Source organism: Thunnus maccoyii, chromosome 7, assembly GCF_910596095.1.
Source record: "Thunnus maccoyii chromosome 7, fThuMac1.1, whole genome shotgun sequence".
NCBI classification, from domain to species: Eukaryota; Metazoa; Chordata; class Actinopteri; order Scombriformes; family Scombridae; genus Thunnus; species Thunnus maccoyii.
Window position 1 is genome coordinate 2,298,047 of NC_056539.1, and position 18,407 is coordinate 2,316,453.

The 18,407-nt window shown below is 40.5% G+C and overlaps 1 protein-coding gene across 3 annotated transcripts in view; it reads right to left on the reverse strand.

Annotated features, from left to right (window-relative positions):
- The window catches only part of LOC121900244 (cadherin-2-like), a 99,427-nt gene that overhangs the window by 27,685 nt on the left and 53,335 nt on the right, over nucleotides 1-18,407 (reverse strand). For all 3 annotated transcript variants that reach the window (XM_042416388.1, XM_042416389.1, XM_042416390.1), the window contains 7 exons: nucleotides 12,640-12,813; nucleotides 10,084-10,239; nucleotides 6,748-6,892; nucleotides 6,465-6,637; nucleotides 4,858-4,995; nucleotides 4,326-4,511; nucleotides 2,692-2,945 (listed from right to left, as the gene is read on the reverse strand). In XM_042416388.1, the coding sequence (XP_042272322.1) occupies nucleotides 2,692-2,945; nucleotides 4,326-4,511; nucleotides 4,858-4,995; nucleotides 6,465-6,637; nucleotides 6,748-6,892; nucleotides 10,084-10,239; nucleotides 12,640-12,813 (1,226 nt within the window). The remainder of the gene's footprint in view (nucleotides 1-2,691; nucleotides 2,946-4,325; nucleotides 4,512-4,857; nucleotides 4,996-6,464; nucleotides 6,638-6,747; nucleotides 6,893-10,083; nucleotides 10,240-12,639; nucleotides 12,814-18,407) is intronic.

Consider the following 18,407-nt stretch of genomic DNA (forward strand, 5'->3'; position numbering starts at 1 on the left):
TTCAGCAATCAAACAGTAACTACAGTATGGGGTTGACGTGCTGACTTTCAGTTTAAAAGGGAACTCTACAGATTGTAAACATCAGTGTGTGTTTCTAGGTATTGGGGAGTACTACTGCATATGTGGAAAAAAAAAGTAGTACAAAGCCTTTTGTGTCTCCAGAGGGAGCTGTGTGAAATTTGATAAACTCCCTCTAGTGATGTCCCTTGAGTCAGCGTGGGTTGGGGCTGAAGACTACAAGTTGGAAAATAAAAAAAAAAAATCTGGGGGTTATAAAGAAGTGAGGTCAACAGTCTCTCTGTATCTCCTCATCTCTGCTGGAGAGTGAATCAAGTCAAGATGTATTATTGGTAATGAAAGTTATCCTTTTTTTAAAAAACTGTCCATCGTGATTCTGGAAGTGTTATAGGAGGCAATTCTAAATTTGTGGAGTACTCTTTAAAGCGTATTGAGGGTGTTCACATCCCTACTGAGGGAACAGTGTACAACTTGTAGTCCTATAGGAACATATATCCCATTTTATCAGCCAGCCATCTATTTATTCTTGGCAGGGAGAAGAGGAGCCTTTCCCAGCTAACACTAAGCAGGACAATTCAGCAATACAGCAATCCTAAACATACAGCAGTGTTTCCCCCTATACTCATAGTATGAGTATGAGTAATTTCACACAATCATTAACATCAACAAGCTACACTCGCACATTGCGCAAGCACAATAACAACCCCAGTTACCGGAATTGTGTTGAGTCATCGACTAGCGCATCAAATCCCAGAATCCTCCCTCTCCTCATTCCTCAAATGGTATCTACGTGTAAGGTACTGTTATAAGAGTAATGTAGCTGTGGTTGTGTGTGTGGTTGAGCGATTGGAGAGGGCAAGTGGCAGAAAAGTGACGGTGATGTGAGCGGAGTAGAGGAAAAGGTTAGCAGTAAGTTGTCAGTCTGACAGTAGATGTACAGTACAGACTACAGCGTGTCAGTTAATAAATGCTGCAGCTTCTCAAGACCAAGAAAAGTCACATCTGTTGTTTCCCCAAAAGTCTCATCTGGAAAAGTGAAGGGGGTTAGCTCTGAAGTTAGTCACAATTGGTTAGCCTAACCTGACCAGGCTCACTTAAGGTGGATTGACCTTTAAGGTGGACCAGCTATTGTCATTTTAGTTATAATCTCTGCCGCTCCTACTGTAAACAAAGAACGGACAAGTGTCTGGCTGCTGAGTCTCTTCCGAGTCAACCTAGGGCAAACACTGTACAGACAACCCAATCAATAGGATTTTATGGCAAAATGGTGGAACATTCCTGATCAGTCACCTGACCTCAACCAATCATGTGCTTCACTGCTGAATACCAGACTGAAATCACAAAGTAAAACTAGCAAAAAGAGAAAATGGTTGCAATGCAGTCGTGGCAGAGCATCAAGCAAAGTGTCTGCTGATGTGTGGGGGTCATAGCCAATTGGCGTGTTGGTGACCAAGATGATGAGTGTCCTTAAACATGCTTTTCCAGTGAAGACAGAAATAAGTTAATTATTTAAAAATATAACTGACCAATCACTGTTAAATTTGATAAACAAATCTAGCTAGGTTTAAAGTAACAATTTTGCACACTTGAGGTTTTTTTCTTATTTTTCTTATATTGGTTCTGCATGCAATTCCAAGTCTTACTTTTTATGCTGTCCATTTGCTTTATTTCTCTCATTTTTATTAGTTTAATTCATATCACGCATCTCTTTAAACCCTTGAGGGGTCATTATGGAGTACATCATTGCCTCTGTAACTGAAGGTTTTTGGGGCATAACAGTTGGTCTTTTCTGATGTTTTTCACACACAGGAAACTTGAAATGATCATTAGTAAAGTGGATATGATAGCTGAGCAGGTAGAGGCAATTATTTTACTCTGACTATTTTCACTTTTAACTCCTAAATAAAGTTGTTGGATGTTTTTTTTTCTCATTTTGTATTTCTTCAACATCATTCATTTGGGGATAAACTCAGATTCCACTGCTCTTTTTTTGTGAAATGCTACATTAAAACAAGTTTACAAAGGGTAAAGATGTGCAATATATTTAATTGGCTTGTTAGCAGCACCGCTAATTGCTCCTGTAGCGCAGTTAGCTAATGTTCCCAGACTGGCATGCCAAGAATGAGCCATATCACCACTCCTGCAGTCGCGGGAAAGTTTTAACGAGCTAAATGATCACTGCCATGTTCACAACCTCATACATCACATACAACACTCAGGTGTCACCACCATATGAAAAATACCTCTTTAAACTAGCAGGAGAATGGTGCATCTTCCCCTACATGCTAATTCTGCCTTTAATCTAATCACAGTGTTTCAGCTACATGAAGCTCCACTGTATGAATAGATAAAACATATTATAACTGTGTCCAAGGTTGTATTAAATACATACTAATAAGCTAATTTGGTTTCAACTGTACCTTGTCAATGACAGTGTCTTCTGAATTAATTTTAATAAATGCAAGGCTAATTTAAAATATGATAAACTGAAAAGGCCTTCAGGTATTTTAAGGATCTATATCAAATGACATTGAAAGATATTTTGATCTCTACTTGAACCACCTCAACATGTCATAATTGAATTATTTATTTTAATCACAAAATATTTATTTATTTATATATATATATATATATATATATGAAATGGCTTCCAAGGTGCAATGGGTGCTTTACCGGATGGTTTGTCTCATGAAGCGGTCGGGGTCCTGGGCAGTGAAGGTGGTGAGCAGAGACCCAGCAGGTAGACCCTCCTCCAGTTTAATGGGCTTTGGGTTGGGGCTGAACTCCGGACTCTCGTTGATGTCCAGGATTCGTACGGAGACGGTTGCTGTAGACTGGCGAGGCAAGTGGATACCGCGGGCCAGCAGGGCCTCGTTCTCTGCCTCCACAGTCAGCATGAAAGAGCGGGTCAGTTCAAAATCTATGGGCTAGACAGAAAAGGGAAGGGAAAAGAGGTGACACATTGTTATACTGAGTTTTGGGCTATGTTAGTAGTTTCCCCTACTGCCAGATTTTGTGCTAGCTGGGGTAAATTACACACATAGCGCAGAGGTTAAACAGCAAGTTGTCCTTTGGTATCCATTAAGCAATGGTTTTATGATTTTCAGATCAAAGACATCTTACATATCTAGACTAAAATTGATCAGTAACATTTTAATTTGTCTTAACATTTTAGTATTAGTCATATCTTCTATCTAAGACCTACTTCACAAATTAGCTGTTTCAAATCCTGTAGTCACTTAGTGCCTTGAACCAACAAAAAATCTGGGAAGGATCAGAAGCTTATTTGTAAAAATGTTGAAATGTTCCTTTAGAGTTATAATCTTTAAGATTTTTACGATATCAAACCGAATTTTGATACTGTTCTGCAATAGCCATTCATTGCATTTGTATTCCATAAATACCTCTCCATATAGTGCTGTAGTGTTCATTGTTACCGTTCATGCACATGATTCAAACTACCTGCACAAGAGATTCACACCTATTCCAAAATGAATGTTCACATTAGGCTGTTTGAAGCTTCCCTCCCTCTCCTACAGCTGTGTCAGTGCTGCATTTGTTACTGCTAATGCAAACCCAACATTTCCCACTGCTGTTGCTTCACATTAATAGCATTCAACTGACAAACCACAGGGTGGCTTTTATTGTGAAGCAATCACAGCAAACGCAATGTATTTGTCATTGAGGTTAGCTCTTGATCCATCTACAAAACATCTTTGCAAATTTTTGCATATTTTTGTTTCTTTTTTTTTTTTTCCAACATGTCATCGAGGCAAACCAGTCATTGTACTATGGCATGCTGTTGTATGGAAACTACTAGCACTGTGCCTGCAGCATGATATCAGATTGCAGTGGCTCACAGTATGATGGTAAAAATTCAATTATTGACTTTCTTCTTTATTAAAACAAAGTGGAGCGATGAAGCATTGTGTAGTTTGTTTGACAGTGCTGTAAACAGAAACACCAGCTGTTCCAGCTTCTTCTGTTGCCTTTGGGACAGAGAAGCCACTCCAGGTATTGATACACCTTCCAGTGGCCAATACACATGTCTTGTCCAATGGAACTCTGGGAACTGTAGTTTTAAAACACACTTGCTGTTACCCACAGGTGCTGCCAAATAAACCAGGAATGAAATCTTAAGTACTAGAACTTTACTGGAAGACAACAAAAAAAAAAAACCCAAACATGGACAAAATGGAGAACAGCACGCACAAGACATGCACATCAAATAGGATAAATCAGTATAAACATGCTTTTGCACTTTTATTGGTTTAATTCCATTGTATGTGTGAGTGCGTTGTGCCCACCTTGACCACAGTGAGCAGGCCCTCGTTGGAAGTGGGGTCAGTGGGGATGGAGAAGCGTCCAGTGGGGTCTCCAGCGATGATGCGGTACACAGCGCTCCAGGCTGGAGTGTGAGGCTGGTCTTTATCTGTCACAGTCAGGTTAGCGACGATCACATTCACCCTGTTCTCATGGACCTCCCCAAAGAACTGACACACAAGACACAAAGAGAAATTTGTTATTAATGACTGCTGCTGAGCATCAATAGGTGACTGTAAAATGAACAGCAATAAATGAACACTGTGGTAAAAAATTACTGCCATTACCACATTTCCTACAAACACTGCCGCTTCCTGCCCAACCTGTTAGATTTTACTGAGGAAGACAAACATATTGGACGTTTCATTGGCTTTTCACTCCTCCACCATCTGCCACTGCCAATAAAAGCTGCGAGAGCTTTAGTGCTGTTTAGAAGAACAGTGCCTTGCCCCTGTTTGCTGTTTAAGAGCCATTAGAGTTCCTCTGTGCATGTGTGTGTGTGTGCGTGGACATTACTGTGTCTGTGGTGAATTCCGGGGGATTGTCGTTGACATCGGTGATCCTGATGACAGTGGTGGCAGTGTTGGACAGGCCATAGGTGGGGTTTCCCTCCATGTCTGTAGCCTGGATGATCAGGGTGTACTGGGTGACTTTCTAGAAACAGACAGAGAACAAAGAGGCTGAACAGTTGGAAACATGGACTTTTAATTCTTCCTCTTCTTCTTCTTCTCCAGAGAGCGGGGCCAAGTACAGACAGATGAAGAGAGGAAGTAAAGATCAAGCATCCCACCATCCATTTTTCACATTCGCACAACTTTCACAGGAGCTAATGAAGTGATTTTTTATATATATGATATAAAATATATTTTCAAACAAGCCTGAATTAAAATATCAATATCAAAGATCATAGTTAGATATAAGTGTAATTAAAGCCATTTGACAATTGTAAAATGCCTTTTTTGTCAGAACACCATTATAGCTGGTGAGTCAATCAGTTCTGCTGTGTGTTCAGAGCACTAATGACTGCTAGATTTAACAGGTTCTGCACACTCCCTTCACAAATGTAGTTACCTTTTCAAGACCTCAAAAAGGATAATTATATTGTTTCAATGGAAAAAAAAAATCAACAAGGACGCACAATGTCAAGTAAGGCAAATTAACTCAAATACGTCATGCTACAACTTCTGGTGTGCTCTGGTGAAGGGGTGCACTTCTTCAATTGATCTGATAATGATCACTGCCTGTTTTGGTTGTTTGATAAACTGATCAAGTGCACCCCTTCACCAGAGCACACTGATTGTTGTGCATGCAGAGTCTGTGTATCACCTGCCTGTAAACATGCACATGACGCAGCTGCTGTCACAGATAATGTCGTCTGGACGCCAGAGGCAGGCGTTCAGTTTGAGAGGCAGCTTTTGAGCGTGTTTATTCCTGTTATCAGTGGCATCTTGTCCCGTTGCTGGTTAAAAGTTAAACAGTTACTGTCACAGGGCTGGTCCATGCCCTAATGTTAGCAGCATAGCTGTGAACGTAGCAGTGCAGTGTATGTACAGTCTAGTTTATTTGTCAGTGAATAAATGCTACAACTATGTAAGACCCGAGCCAAGATCCCATGTCTTGCTTGCCATCTGCTGATTAAAGTGAAGCCCCGAAGGTGACAAGCAAAGTTAGCCTCTTGTGACGGAGCATAAATGAGCTACACTGGTGCCCATTGGAAACTGACCAAGCTCACTTAAGGTGGACCGACCTTTAAGGTGGACCAGCTATTCTCATTTTAGTGACAATATCAGCCGCTCCTAAACAGAGAACAGAGAAATGTCTGGTTGCCTAGTCCCCACCTACTCCAAACACAATATATATCACAGAAAAAAAGGATATGCCAGTTTCTTCCAATATCGTGCAGCCCTAGTACAAATAGTGTGCCCTCAGAACAGAGTAAGGACGTTTTGTAGGATCTACTGATGTCAGAATATACTAAAATGAGACACAATCTGTCTTAACACTGTAGGAAACACTGCAGGCTTGAAAGATATTCACAGGCTGAGAAGCAGCTGCTCCATATGGATTTGGGGATGAGCTTTTACAAAATGTCCAGCCAAACACATACACACACATACACACACCTCCCGATCGAGGCCTGCTGCCACAGTGATGATGTCACCAGTCTTGTTGTTAATTGTGAACATGTTGGAGGAAGGGCTCTGGGGATTCTGGGATAGGATCTTGTATCGCAGCATCCCATTAGCTGTTTTTGGATCATCCTTGTCCACTGCTGTCACTGTCATCACAAAGGATCCTGCAGGGAAACAACACAAGTCAGTACAGACATGTCAGTGAAGCAAAGACTAAATCGACAAGGTGTGTGTGTGTGTGTGTGTGTGTGTGTGTGTGTGTGTGTGTTGGTACCAGGCTTGGATCCCTCTGGTACAGAGCCATTGAAGGTGGTGTGCGTGAACTCTGGTCTGTTGTCGTTTTGGTCAATGACGTTGATGACGATGTCAATGGGGTTCTCCACCTGATTCCCATTCAGGTCCACAGCATGGGCCCGCAACTGTACACACACACAAATACACTCCCTATCAGGTCAAGCAGTAGGGTTAGGGCCACTTTTAACTCAAATGGCAAAAGTATGAAATCTCCATCCATGCTAGCGGCTCTGTGAAGCTGCGCTCAGGCACAGCGGTTCTTGCTAACACCAACATGCTAACATGCTCACAATGGCAATGCTAACATGCTGATGTTTAGCAGGCATACTGTTTACTATACCATCCTAGTTGTTAGCTTTCTAACATTTGCTAATCAGCACTAAACAGAAAGTACAGCTGAGGCTGATAGGAATGTGATTTGTTTTTGTGGGTATTTGCTCATAGAGTTGTTTGATCTGTTGGCAGCACTAGAAGAATGGGAATGTTGACATAATTCATTGCAATCCATCCAATAGTTAGCAATCACCAAAGTCATTAGGATTCATACAACAGGGAGCATGAATGTCTGTAATTCATTCCATAGTAATACAAAAGACCGACCAACCAGTATTGCCATCCCTAGAGCCACGCCATTAATGTTTCTAAAAGTATTGTAATCAATATTAGGTGGCAAACACATTTAAATACTTAAGAAGCTGGTGTTTCTAAAATAAGGTGCCTTCTTCGAAGTATATGACTCATTATTAAGTGCTTCTGCTTCTCTGTCAACTTATTATACGTGTTTGCTTCCAATGTTCATCAGGAAGTATTGTGTAGTAGCGCAGTGATTCCCAGCAAGGGGTCCATGCTGGTGCCCAAGAGGAAAACTTGGACATATTGTGTTGTGCCTCAGCTAATAAGAGAAAAAAAAAGTGATTTGCAAAAAAAATAGATATAAAGTATATCCACATATTTGTGTTTAGGGGAAGAATCAACACAAATAGGATTAAAAAATGGTGTGCAGCTGATATTTAACCTTTGATAAGTCATTGAAACATCCAGCTTCTGCTACATAAATGTTAGTAATACAACTCCAAACTTGACCAAACCTACTGAATAAAAGAGAGAGACCGAGCCTAAATATCGATAATTCCAGACTCGTCTTGTCTTGTACGGGTTCCATGCAGGCACTTCCATCTATTGAAGAGATACAGTAAAGGAGTACTTGACCCCAACTAATTGGGCTGTGGGGGTACATCAAACAAAAAAAGGTTGTGTGCAGCAGAGCATGACCCCTGCAGGTCTGACAGTTATCTACACAATAGAATACATTATAATCACGATTGGCCTTTAAAATCAGCTGATGTGCATACAATGTATAATATGAAATATCAAATTAATGAAAACTACTGAAAAATGCAAAAAAAGCAATCTCCATAGAGCAGTGAAAATCTATCTAAGAACAAAAGATTTCCAGTTTTTATGTAACTTCAGTTAACATAATTCAGTCATTCAGTCTTTGATGCTCCCAATTAAGATGGCAGAATAACAAGATTTATTTATTTAGCATAACATGGTCAAAGATGCTGAATATAGCTATTGATTGGCCTCGGACCCTCGATAAGTCATTCCTTTACAGTGTATGTAGCATCTGTATGAGGCTCTCAAAGAGCCAAAGCCTCCCTCATGCATAAACATGTCGGCCAATCCCAGCTCCTAGCTCTGACAACTACATCCAATCACATGAATATTCATCAGACGGCTTAAATGCAAATCACCCTGCTGCGACTCCAGATTTCCACTCCCCTGTGTGAGTTGTGTGTGTGCATTCCTTCAGATCAAAAGGTTAGACTCGGCTCTCTGAGGTGTATGTGACTGTATTAGATATAGTGAGCAAACACCAAGAGTCTTTTTTTTTTTTTTTTAATTTCTTCTTCATCTCTGTGCATGAGAGAGAATATCTCCAGGAGAGAGTGACAGCAAAGATGAAAATAAAAACAGAGGGGGGGGTAGGGGGGGCTGACATGTGAGCGAAGGGGTGAGGCAGACTGGAAGAAGATTCACCCATCAAGTGAAACAGGAAGCCCAGAGGTAAATCATCTGAACTGTAAATATGTGTGTTTTGGTTGTGTTTCAGTTGAATTTTTATATCATCTGAATCTTGTTTCTGTTTCCTTATCAAACATGTTGGTTTGGCTGTCAACATTTGTGAGTCACCAAAGTTACATTCAATTAAGATCAAATTCTGTTGAATCAAAAGGAAGAATTACTAAAGTTTTGACTTTAAGGCTAATTAATGTTCACAAACTCTGTTAAATTAAACAGAGATGAGACACATAATACAGAACTACTTACTTCTGAAGGCCACATTTTTCATGACTTGCTCCAAATACTGTTGATCCTGATGCAGAACTATTAAGATTAATTCATGAGAATCTGGCTAAAGAAAGTGATGCAATCAGCTGGATTATTTTAGTAGAGAAGACTCACCACTCTAATGTTAAACTGCAAAAAACACAGTTCACTCTTGATCATTGTTTCTTTTACCTCCAAAGGATCTTGTCTGACCTGCTTGCAGAGTGCACACTATAGACAACAGCCAAGCTCCATTCTGGCCTTCTGGCGATGGAATTCACTTATTTAACTTATTTGTTACTAAATTTAGCATTTAAACCCCCAAAAGCAACGGTCTGCGCCAGCTAAAGAATAAATGCCTGCTATGTGAATGTTTTGTATTTCTCTTTGGTTATGTAAAAAGAACAAAGAGAGAAACCTACAAATGAATATGGAATAAATAAACAGGATGTTGTTTGTTAATTAGTGAGCTTCAGCTGTTTGGACAGAGCCGGGCTTGCTGTGTTCCCCCTGCTTCTTTATGCTAAGCTAGGCTAATCGCCTCCTGGCTCCAGCTTTGTGTTTAACAAACAGATGTGAGTGTGGTATCGATCCATGGAAAGAAAGTGTAATTTCCCAAAATGTTGAGCTGTTTTGTGTCTTTACAACACTCCAAGGTCCCTGTGGTTCTCTAACAAGGATATCTTAGTTTCTGGAAATAAACTGTGAGCACACTCACTTCAGCTTTGCTCATTTTTAGACCCAATTTGAGGGCTCAATTGTTATTTCTATATGTTTTCTAGATTTTCTACTTCTTTTTCACAATTTGGACTTGTTTATTTTCCCATCGTCTTCACCAAAACACTGTGAGGTGCTTGGCAACATAGTACTCTGTGTTTAAGGTGCAGTAGAGGTAAGATGATTCAGCAGTAAGAACAAACAGTATATATCCAAACATACAGTGAGCAGTGTTAGCTTTGCCACCTAGCTATCACAGTCTTACATGGAAGTTGGAGATGTGCTCTCTGTCCAGAGGCTTGGTGACGGACAGCTGGCCCGAGATGGGGTTGATGATGAAGATGCCCGTTGGAGGCTGATCGGCCCCGGGGCCCGTCACACTGTAACGCAGCATCCGGTTCTTATCCCGGTCTGAGCGGATCTGATGCACAGAGAGGGGAGGAGAGAGAAAGGGCGTGGCAGGGAAGTATTTACAGTTAATTTACTATACACAGGCAAAGTAGAAGATCGAGCTGAAACATCAATTAATGTGGTTTAATGTGGAGTAATTGAATAAAAAGCATGTCCTATGTGAAAGTACCTGCACAAGATAAACAGCATTTTTTTTCACTTTTTTGTGTCATCTGTTGCATCTACTTCTGTCTGTGTATTTTGGGAAATATCTCCTCCCAGTCAGCACAGCTGCCTATTTAAAAGGTAAGAATATGATAAAATACAAGTGAAGCTAAACTTTCTGAGTTTGACCTGGATGTGTCTCATATGTCAGTATGACTTTAGGCTTGCACAGGCAACACTCAGCAAATGCTTGAGGCTGCTGCTACGTAACTACAGAAAACCTGATTTGAGCTGAAGTCAAAATAAACTGTGATGCCTGGTGCACCGTTAACATCCTGCATGCTGTCCATAAGATTAATACAGAAGAAAAGAGAGGCAGCACTGTGAGGACAGGTCTTGACAAACACACAGACATGTTTGCACAACAGGAAAAAAAAAGAAAGAAAATGGAGAAAAGTGTAAAATCCAATCCAGCACCTTTTAACTAGAATCGTCATTTAAGTTTTAACTGCAACTATATAATTGACTTATCCTCTTAAAGAGAAAACAGTAACCAAAGTTATCAGCGGGCTTTTGTATGGAATTGGGAGGGGGAGGGTATATGTGGAAGTACTGCTCATACCTGTGTTCATGCTAATAGAAGTACTGTAACTTGCGTGAGTATGCACACACTAATTGTTGCAAACCATGCGCACACATCCACAGGAGATGGTGTGTGGCTTAACAGGTACTGCCAGAGCTTCTTCTGTAAGAGATTTGAGAGGTGGGTAGATGGGCCTGTCTGTGTCAGTGTTGTGTTTACATCCTACCTGGCAATATATATTTCTGCATCTGTTCTCTATGTCTGGAAAGTTAGACATTATAGACGGGGTCCCCCAGGGGTCTATTCTTGGTCCACTGCTGTTTAGTTGATTTTTTGTCTTGTGTTGGTTGAACATGTTACTGTTCCATGACAGAGTTTCTTCAGTGTTCACCAAATTAAATTAATTAATACTAGTTTTTGCAAAAATCAACACTTCCTAGCTACTGTAGCTACTGAAACTCCACAAAAAACTATCAAGCAGCTTCCTGCAGCACAATTCACTGTTGCATCAGTCTCACTTATAGTTTATAGAAGTAGAATGTCTCCCAACAGCCCGCAAAAACACATACAAAAAAAGTTATAATTAATGTTGCTGTCTACAGCAGGAAAGACACAATATTCAGCACCATTGTAAATGAAATGTAAGACTTTTTAATACCTTCTAAGGCATTTTTTGAGGGAACTGAATTCAGTGTTTTTCTAGACCTTTCAAGACCTGCAGATACCCTACATGACTCATGTTAAGTTGTTAATTGAGTGCATTCAAGACAAATAAATGGATGTCCCGCAATGTCCTGCAACTTAACAATTACACAGAAATTCTTGTTGTTGGTGCCAAGCCTTACTGGCAAGAGATATGTTCATGTTTGGCCTCCATGTCCTTTATACGTACCAGTCAGAAATCTGTGTAATTGCTGATGGTGATCTTACTTTTCAGGCTGTGTCAGTGACTATAAACTGCCTTTACATGTATCTAAGGTGAGACTTGTCAATAGTGGATGCACAAAAAAAAACCTTGCATTTATCTATATTCAGCTTGCCTACTGCAATGCCCTTCTCAGTGGTGCACCTAAGAAACTGTGCCAACTACAATTTATTTAGAATGCTGCTTCCAGAATTTTACCAAGAAAGAGAAAATTTCATCACATAAGTTCTCAGATCTCTACATCAGTTTTGTAGAATTAATAATACAATTTCACATCTTGCCTCCGAAGCTCTGCACAGCCTTGCTTCGCAGAACATCTCTGACATGCGTGTCAGAAATCAGACCTCTAAGGTCATCTGGTACATGCCCTTTGGCTGTTGCAAGGGTTAAATGCAAAGTTGGTGAAGCTGCTTTTAGTTTTTATGCTCCCAGCTGCTGGAATACTCTGTCAGATTGAATTAAATCTGCTTCACTGTTAGCATTTAAAAGAAGACTAAAAAACATTCCGTTTTTCCTGTGCATTTGATTTGTTTCATTTTGTTGTGGTTGTATTTTTAAATTGCATTTAATTGTTTTAATTACAGTTCGGCTTATATGTGCCTTTAATGTTCTTGGCTTTCCTGTTAAACTCAATTTATTTCCCTTAAAATGAAATGTACTTATTTCCTTGCTTTAGGGTTAGTCAGTGAAGGGTCCTCACAGCTACAGTAAGAAAGGCTATGTGTGTGTGTGTGTGTGTGTATGTATGTGTGTCTTACTCTGACTAGGTCCTCGGGGAACTGTCCGCGTGAGTTCTCGGGGACGTTGATAGGCGGAATGACCCAGTCCCTCTTCACCCGCCTTAGAGTGCCATCACCCTTGACAACCACGCTGTGCCATGGAAACAAGATCTCTGGTACCCGCTGAGTCAGTGTTGCATCACTGGGCTTTACCTGCAGAGACAGTAAACAACCGTTGTATATTGGGATACACACACACACACACACACACACACACACACACACGTACATACACACAGCACACGGCTGAGTTGCGGAGACATCGTACTGGGACGGCTTGATGACTTGGGGTATTTCTGACCTCATTCCAGTGGCTTGGATTAATGATCTCATTATAGTCCGTCTGATAAATGACCACCACCTGTCACTGTGTGTGTGAGTGTGTGTGTGTGTGTGTGTGCGTATATGTGTGTCCTATGCAACCACAGATCTGCATGACTGCCACTGAGCAGTACAGTACACTGCAGGATTCACAGAAAGAAAAAAAGAAGAGAGCTGCTCATTCACTCTCATAGAATTCACCTGCAGCTCAAGGAAAATGAAGCCCTGACCTCGGAGGTAGGGATGGATATTTTCAACAGTTTTATAAGTCGTTCATTCAATTAAATGCTATTTATGAAATAAACAAAATCTGATACCATCCACCCTTTATGTAAAGAATAAATAATCTGTAGTACACTTTGTAAAAAGCATGTACAAAACAAGAATAATTGAGAGATCAGGGTCATTATATGCGAGGTAATCCTGTTACCAACTACATCAACTAAAAACAAAACAAATTAAACAAAAAAACATGATCAATCCAATCAGCAGAGCAAAGAAATTATCTAATGTCAAAGAGTGAAAGAATTGATTTTTTTTCTGTAGTTTTATTAACAGATAAAATGATCTGACACCACTGGAAAAACATAACTGCACACAACTAAAGAGAGGATGACTTGAACAGGCTTTGTCTCACATGAATGTATGTTAGCTCGGTTCAAAATGAATGTAGGGCAGTCAAAGTGATATGACCCAGATCATTCACTGCATATCTGTTTAGTGTTGCTGTTGTTATTGTTTCTATTCCTTACTGTTACTCTTCTCGTCATTTTTAATTCCTCCCCCTAATATCTCTTTCTTTCTTTGATTTTTCTTCTTCTTTATCTTCATTGACCTGTGAGCCAGGAACGCTGAGGGAAATGTATACTTTTTTTTTCTTTTCTCATGTGCTTGCCTGAATATCCCACTGATCTTCCACTGATGAGTTGATTCTTTCTTCTATTTCTCTGCTGTGTAACTGAGATATTTAGTTTCTGTTATTCTGTTATTTTTTGTTTCAGGGTTGTGTGGTGGGGGTGTGGGTGTGTTTATTTGTGCTTTAGAACGTAACCACCATGGAAACAATAAGAATATAATGTTTTATTTATCTGAGTCACAGCTTTGTTTTCGTCGGCGCTGCTCGCTCTCTTCATTCGCTCTCTATCTTGCTCGACCACTGCTGTTCTCTCTCTCTCTCTCTGTCTCTTTGAGCGCATGCGTGAGCATGGAGTGAGTCGGTCTACGGAGTGAGCGGGTTTTCCATCTTTTCTGTCTTTTTCAGTCATGTGCTTTAATTTAACATAATTTTTGTGTGGTGATTAGTTTATTTAGTTGATTGTTGGTGTATTTTGTTGTGTTTAGTTGGGTTGGGGAGGTTGTGCTTGTGCCAGTGTCTTGGCTGGTCCGCTGGTTGGCTGGTTCGATATGTGTGTCCCCTAACCTTAACCTGCACCCAACCTTATCCATAACCAGTCGTCTTCTGAGGTACTTCACCTGACCCCAGGCTTACCTTAACCCTAACCACTTATCTCTGCTACGCCTAACCATAACCATAACCATAACCTAAGAAGTCCTAACCCTAACTGTGGAGATGGTGCTACATTAGGGGAACGTTATTCGAGGGGGGAACAGACTGCTTTCCATGGAGCATGAAGTTGTGTTGACTGTTAGGGAGGTGGTCAAACTCAGCATGAAATCCTTTTCCTGGACCAGGCAGAGAAGGTGAACCAGGTCATAGAGACAGGTATTCCCATCAATGGTATGTTTGTGTTGGTGCTGCCACTGACGCAGCCCACGACCAAGATCACTATGTCAAACGTCCCTCGAATTGTAATTGTGAGTTCCTTAGCAGAGAGCTCTCCCAACACAGGGAAGTTGTTTCTCTTATTAATAAGATTCTTTCTGGCTGTAAATCTCTTATATTGAAACATGGAGTGTCTGCCAAGAGACAATTTTACATATCTTAAACGATCGGGATGAGGAGCTGAATCTCACTTTCATTTGAAGGTTGAGAACATTATCTTTGCTACCTCGTCTGTTATGAAATGTTTGGGTTGCGGTGAGTGAGGGGAGCTCGGGTGGAGTGACTGGTGGTGGCGAGTGGTCCGGTACTGCGCCCGGTTCTGCAGAGCATTTCTGCTGTGGCACAGATGGAAATGGTGTGTGTGAGACACAGGTAGGCCTAGGTACGACAGGTGAAAGTATGGTGCGAACAGGTCGAGGATGCTGAGATGGTAGAAGAGGAGGCAGCATGGAAACCTATTCCATGTCTGCGTAATCGTAGGAGTAAAGTTGTAAATGTTTGTTGTGAGGCAAAAGCAAGCAGAGTGGGTGCAGACAAACAGACTGCAGGTGCAGTCAGACAGCAGTGATAGTGAGGAGGAGTGTGTGTCTGACAGCAGTGATGTGTCCTTTGTTAAACTGAGTGGTAACCAGGACAGAACGTCTTATGCGTCCAAAATGTTAAAATCTTTTCTCCTAGAAACAAAAAACTAATATTTTCCTGATGGCGACGTTACTTATACCTCAGTCAGATTCCACATGACCTCACTGATCAGGAAGTCTTTAGACTGAAGAAACTTGTACTCAGCTGATCAGTGATGATGAGAAAGGCTTCACTTTGCACGTTACCTTACTGGTTATTTTGTTTTTCATTGAATGGATATTTTTAGAGTGGGAAGTCTGAATGTAAATTGAACCAGAAAAGGGCCAAAATATATGAAACAGCAACAATTAAACACAAGAAATGCAAAATGATGTAAGCAATAAGGCAGACTGGACTAGAGAAAGGGAGGGGGAAGTGATTTTACACCATAAGACAACACTCAGTGGAGGACTGGCTTTCCTCTTTTCCAGAACTTTCACTCCAGCTTCTTCAGTAACGTAGTAGAGCTGAGGTTTCTTTTAACCAAAGCTCATTTTGATCGTTGTTTTTATCAACATCTACGCTCCAACCAACAGCGCAGAGAAGAAGCTGTTATTAGGTTAGTGACAAATTGAATGGCTGTGGCTCAGAGGATTTTTTATTTTTGGGTTGGGATTTTAACTGTAATGAAAATGAATTTTTAGACCATAACCATGCAGAGCCTCATCCGGCTTCCCAGAATGCTCTGAGGCAAGTGGTCTACTCTCATGGCCTGGTGGATGTGTGGAGAAGGATGCATGCGGAATCCAGACAGTACAAATGGTCCTACCTACGGGAGGATAAGATCTCCTTAGCCTGACCTGACCGGTTTTATTGTTTTTAAAACATCATTTAAATATATTTAAAAGGTGTAAAATCATGCCAGTTGGCTTTACAGATCATTTCCCTGCTTTTATGTAATGTTTTTACTACAAACGTTTTACCTAAAAGTGCATACTGGCATTTTAATTCAGTGTTAACGCTTAGTAAAAAGTTTAGGAATGCTCTTGGTTATTTCTGGACTGCTTTTAGACAGAGGTAGAGTAATGTTACCTGTCTTAGACAGTGGTGGGACCATGGAAAGACTGAAATTAAACACACACTCAATGTTACATGAGACATCACCAGATCTATAAAAGATTTGGAGACTGATATCGTAGGACTAGAGACAATGAGTGAATCCACAGGATATCAAGGACGCATTCAAATCCTCAAATCTAAAAATTGGCTTTAGCCGACCTGCTGGACACTAAAGGGCACTGAGGGCCTGACTGTTGAGTTTTACAAAGCCTTCAGGGATATTTTAGCAAATTACCTTTTAGATGTTTTTTATGAAAGTCTGGTCTCAGGTTCACCGCCACTGTCCTGCCGTAGGGCTGTTTTAACCTGCAGGATATCAAGAACTGGTGCCCTGTGTCTCTCCTCTGTACAGAGTACAAAATCCTGTCCAAAGCCTTAGCCAGCAGGTTAGAGAGAAGCTGTGGAGCAGGTTATCCATTGGGAACAGACATACTGTGTGCCCGGCAGGTCTACGATAGACAATATTTTTAGTCTTTGCCATATTCTATAATATGGGAAAGACTCAACACTTCATATAACTAAGGTGTTCTTACAATGTGGCCATTTCTGTCAACCAAAGAATGATTTTACTGACATTTGGAGCTTAGTGGGCTGTAAATGTGATGCCTGTTTGTCTCAGTCTTCAGTTTCATTTGATAATAACCCTGGTCCTGGCTCTCAGTTGAAGGACACAGTGCTGACACTGCTCCCCTGGCAAATGACTGGCTGTTAACCGCCATGGCTGCCCCTCACCAGTTTTCCTTATGAAGGATTGTTGACAGCTTCTTTCACTCTCTGTGATTCGCCTCCTCACCGACTGCAGCGAGCGATGCTGATAGCAGCTAAAGCATATGGCAGCCAGCTATTTCTGGCCTGTGTTTAGAAGAACAGCCAATCAAGGCCAGTGTCTTGTCTAAATACATGCAGAGGGCCTTATTATCGCTGTTGTACATGAAACAAACTAACAGATGGCCCGTTTGACTCGCTTTGTCTCTGCAATCAGCACTTGGCCAACCTCAGACGCCTGCTGGGCTAGAAAAGCTGTGATTTTATATCTGTACATAGTTCATCCAACATTACTGAGGCCTTCGGGGGAGATAACAGTCCATCATTCTCAGACTGTTTAATGATTCTGCCTGTCAAAAATCACAGTTCTCTCTCTGAAAGGGTTCACACACACACACACTGGCATTTTCAGACTCAGATCCAGGTATGTGTTAACACTGTCACTTTCTGTATGTGTTAATGAACTGGTGATTCACGTATCTAATTACTCAGTGACAGGTGATTTGTGTGCACTGTGTTTTCACCTGGAGACAGTGATGGTTGTGTTCTCACAGTGGATGATTAACATTTACTTTAGACTTAACAAAATATGATAAATAAATACAATAAGCGCTTAAGGTGCCCAATGCCCTGCCTTAAATACTATCATACATAACCATGGGTATATTAAACAAGTTAATCAATGCATTAATAAGCAAATTAACACTCAAAATAATCATTTTATTAATTGATTGTTGCTTGTTTTCTCTATCAATTATTTTTTCCATGAACTGGTTCATCTAAATGTTCTCAAAAAAGTTTAAGATGCTTTTTTTGCCAAAACTGATAAACAGAGAAAAGCAGTAATTTGTCACATTTTAGAGGCTGGAGCCATACAATGTTGGATTTTTATTTTTGATAAATGACTCAAAACAATCAGTTATTAGGGGTCTAAGCAGCAAAGCTTCACTGCAGGAACACTGTTGTTTTTGTTTTCATTCTTCTTATTATTATTATTATTATTATTGTTCTCTGCTAAAAGTGTTCAAGCAGCAAAAACCCTAAGACAGAGAAATACCAAGATTGGCAGGTGGGTTGCAAACTTCATCCACTAAAAGTTTATGTCTGGCCTAGAGTCAGATTCATTTCATCATTTTAATCTCTCAAGTCATCTGGTCTTCTCTAAAAATATCAGATTGTATGATTTTTTTCTAAATTT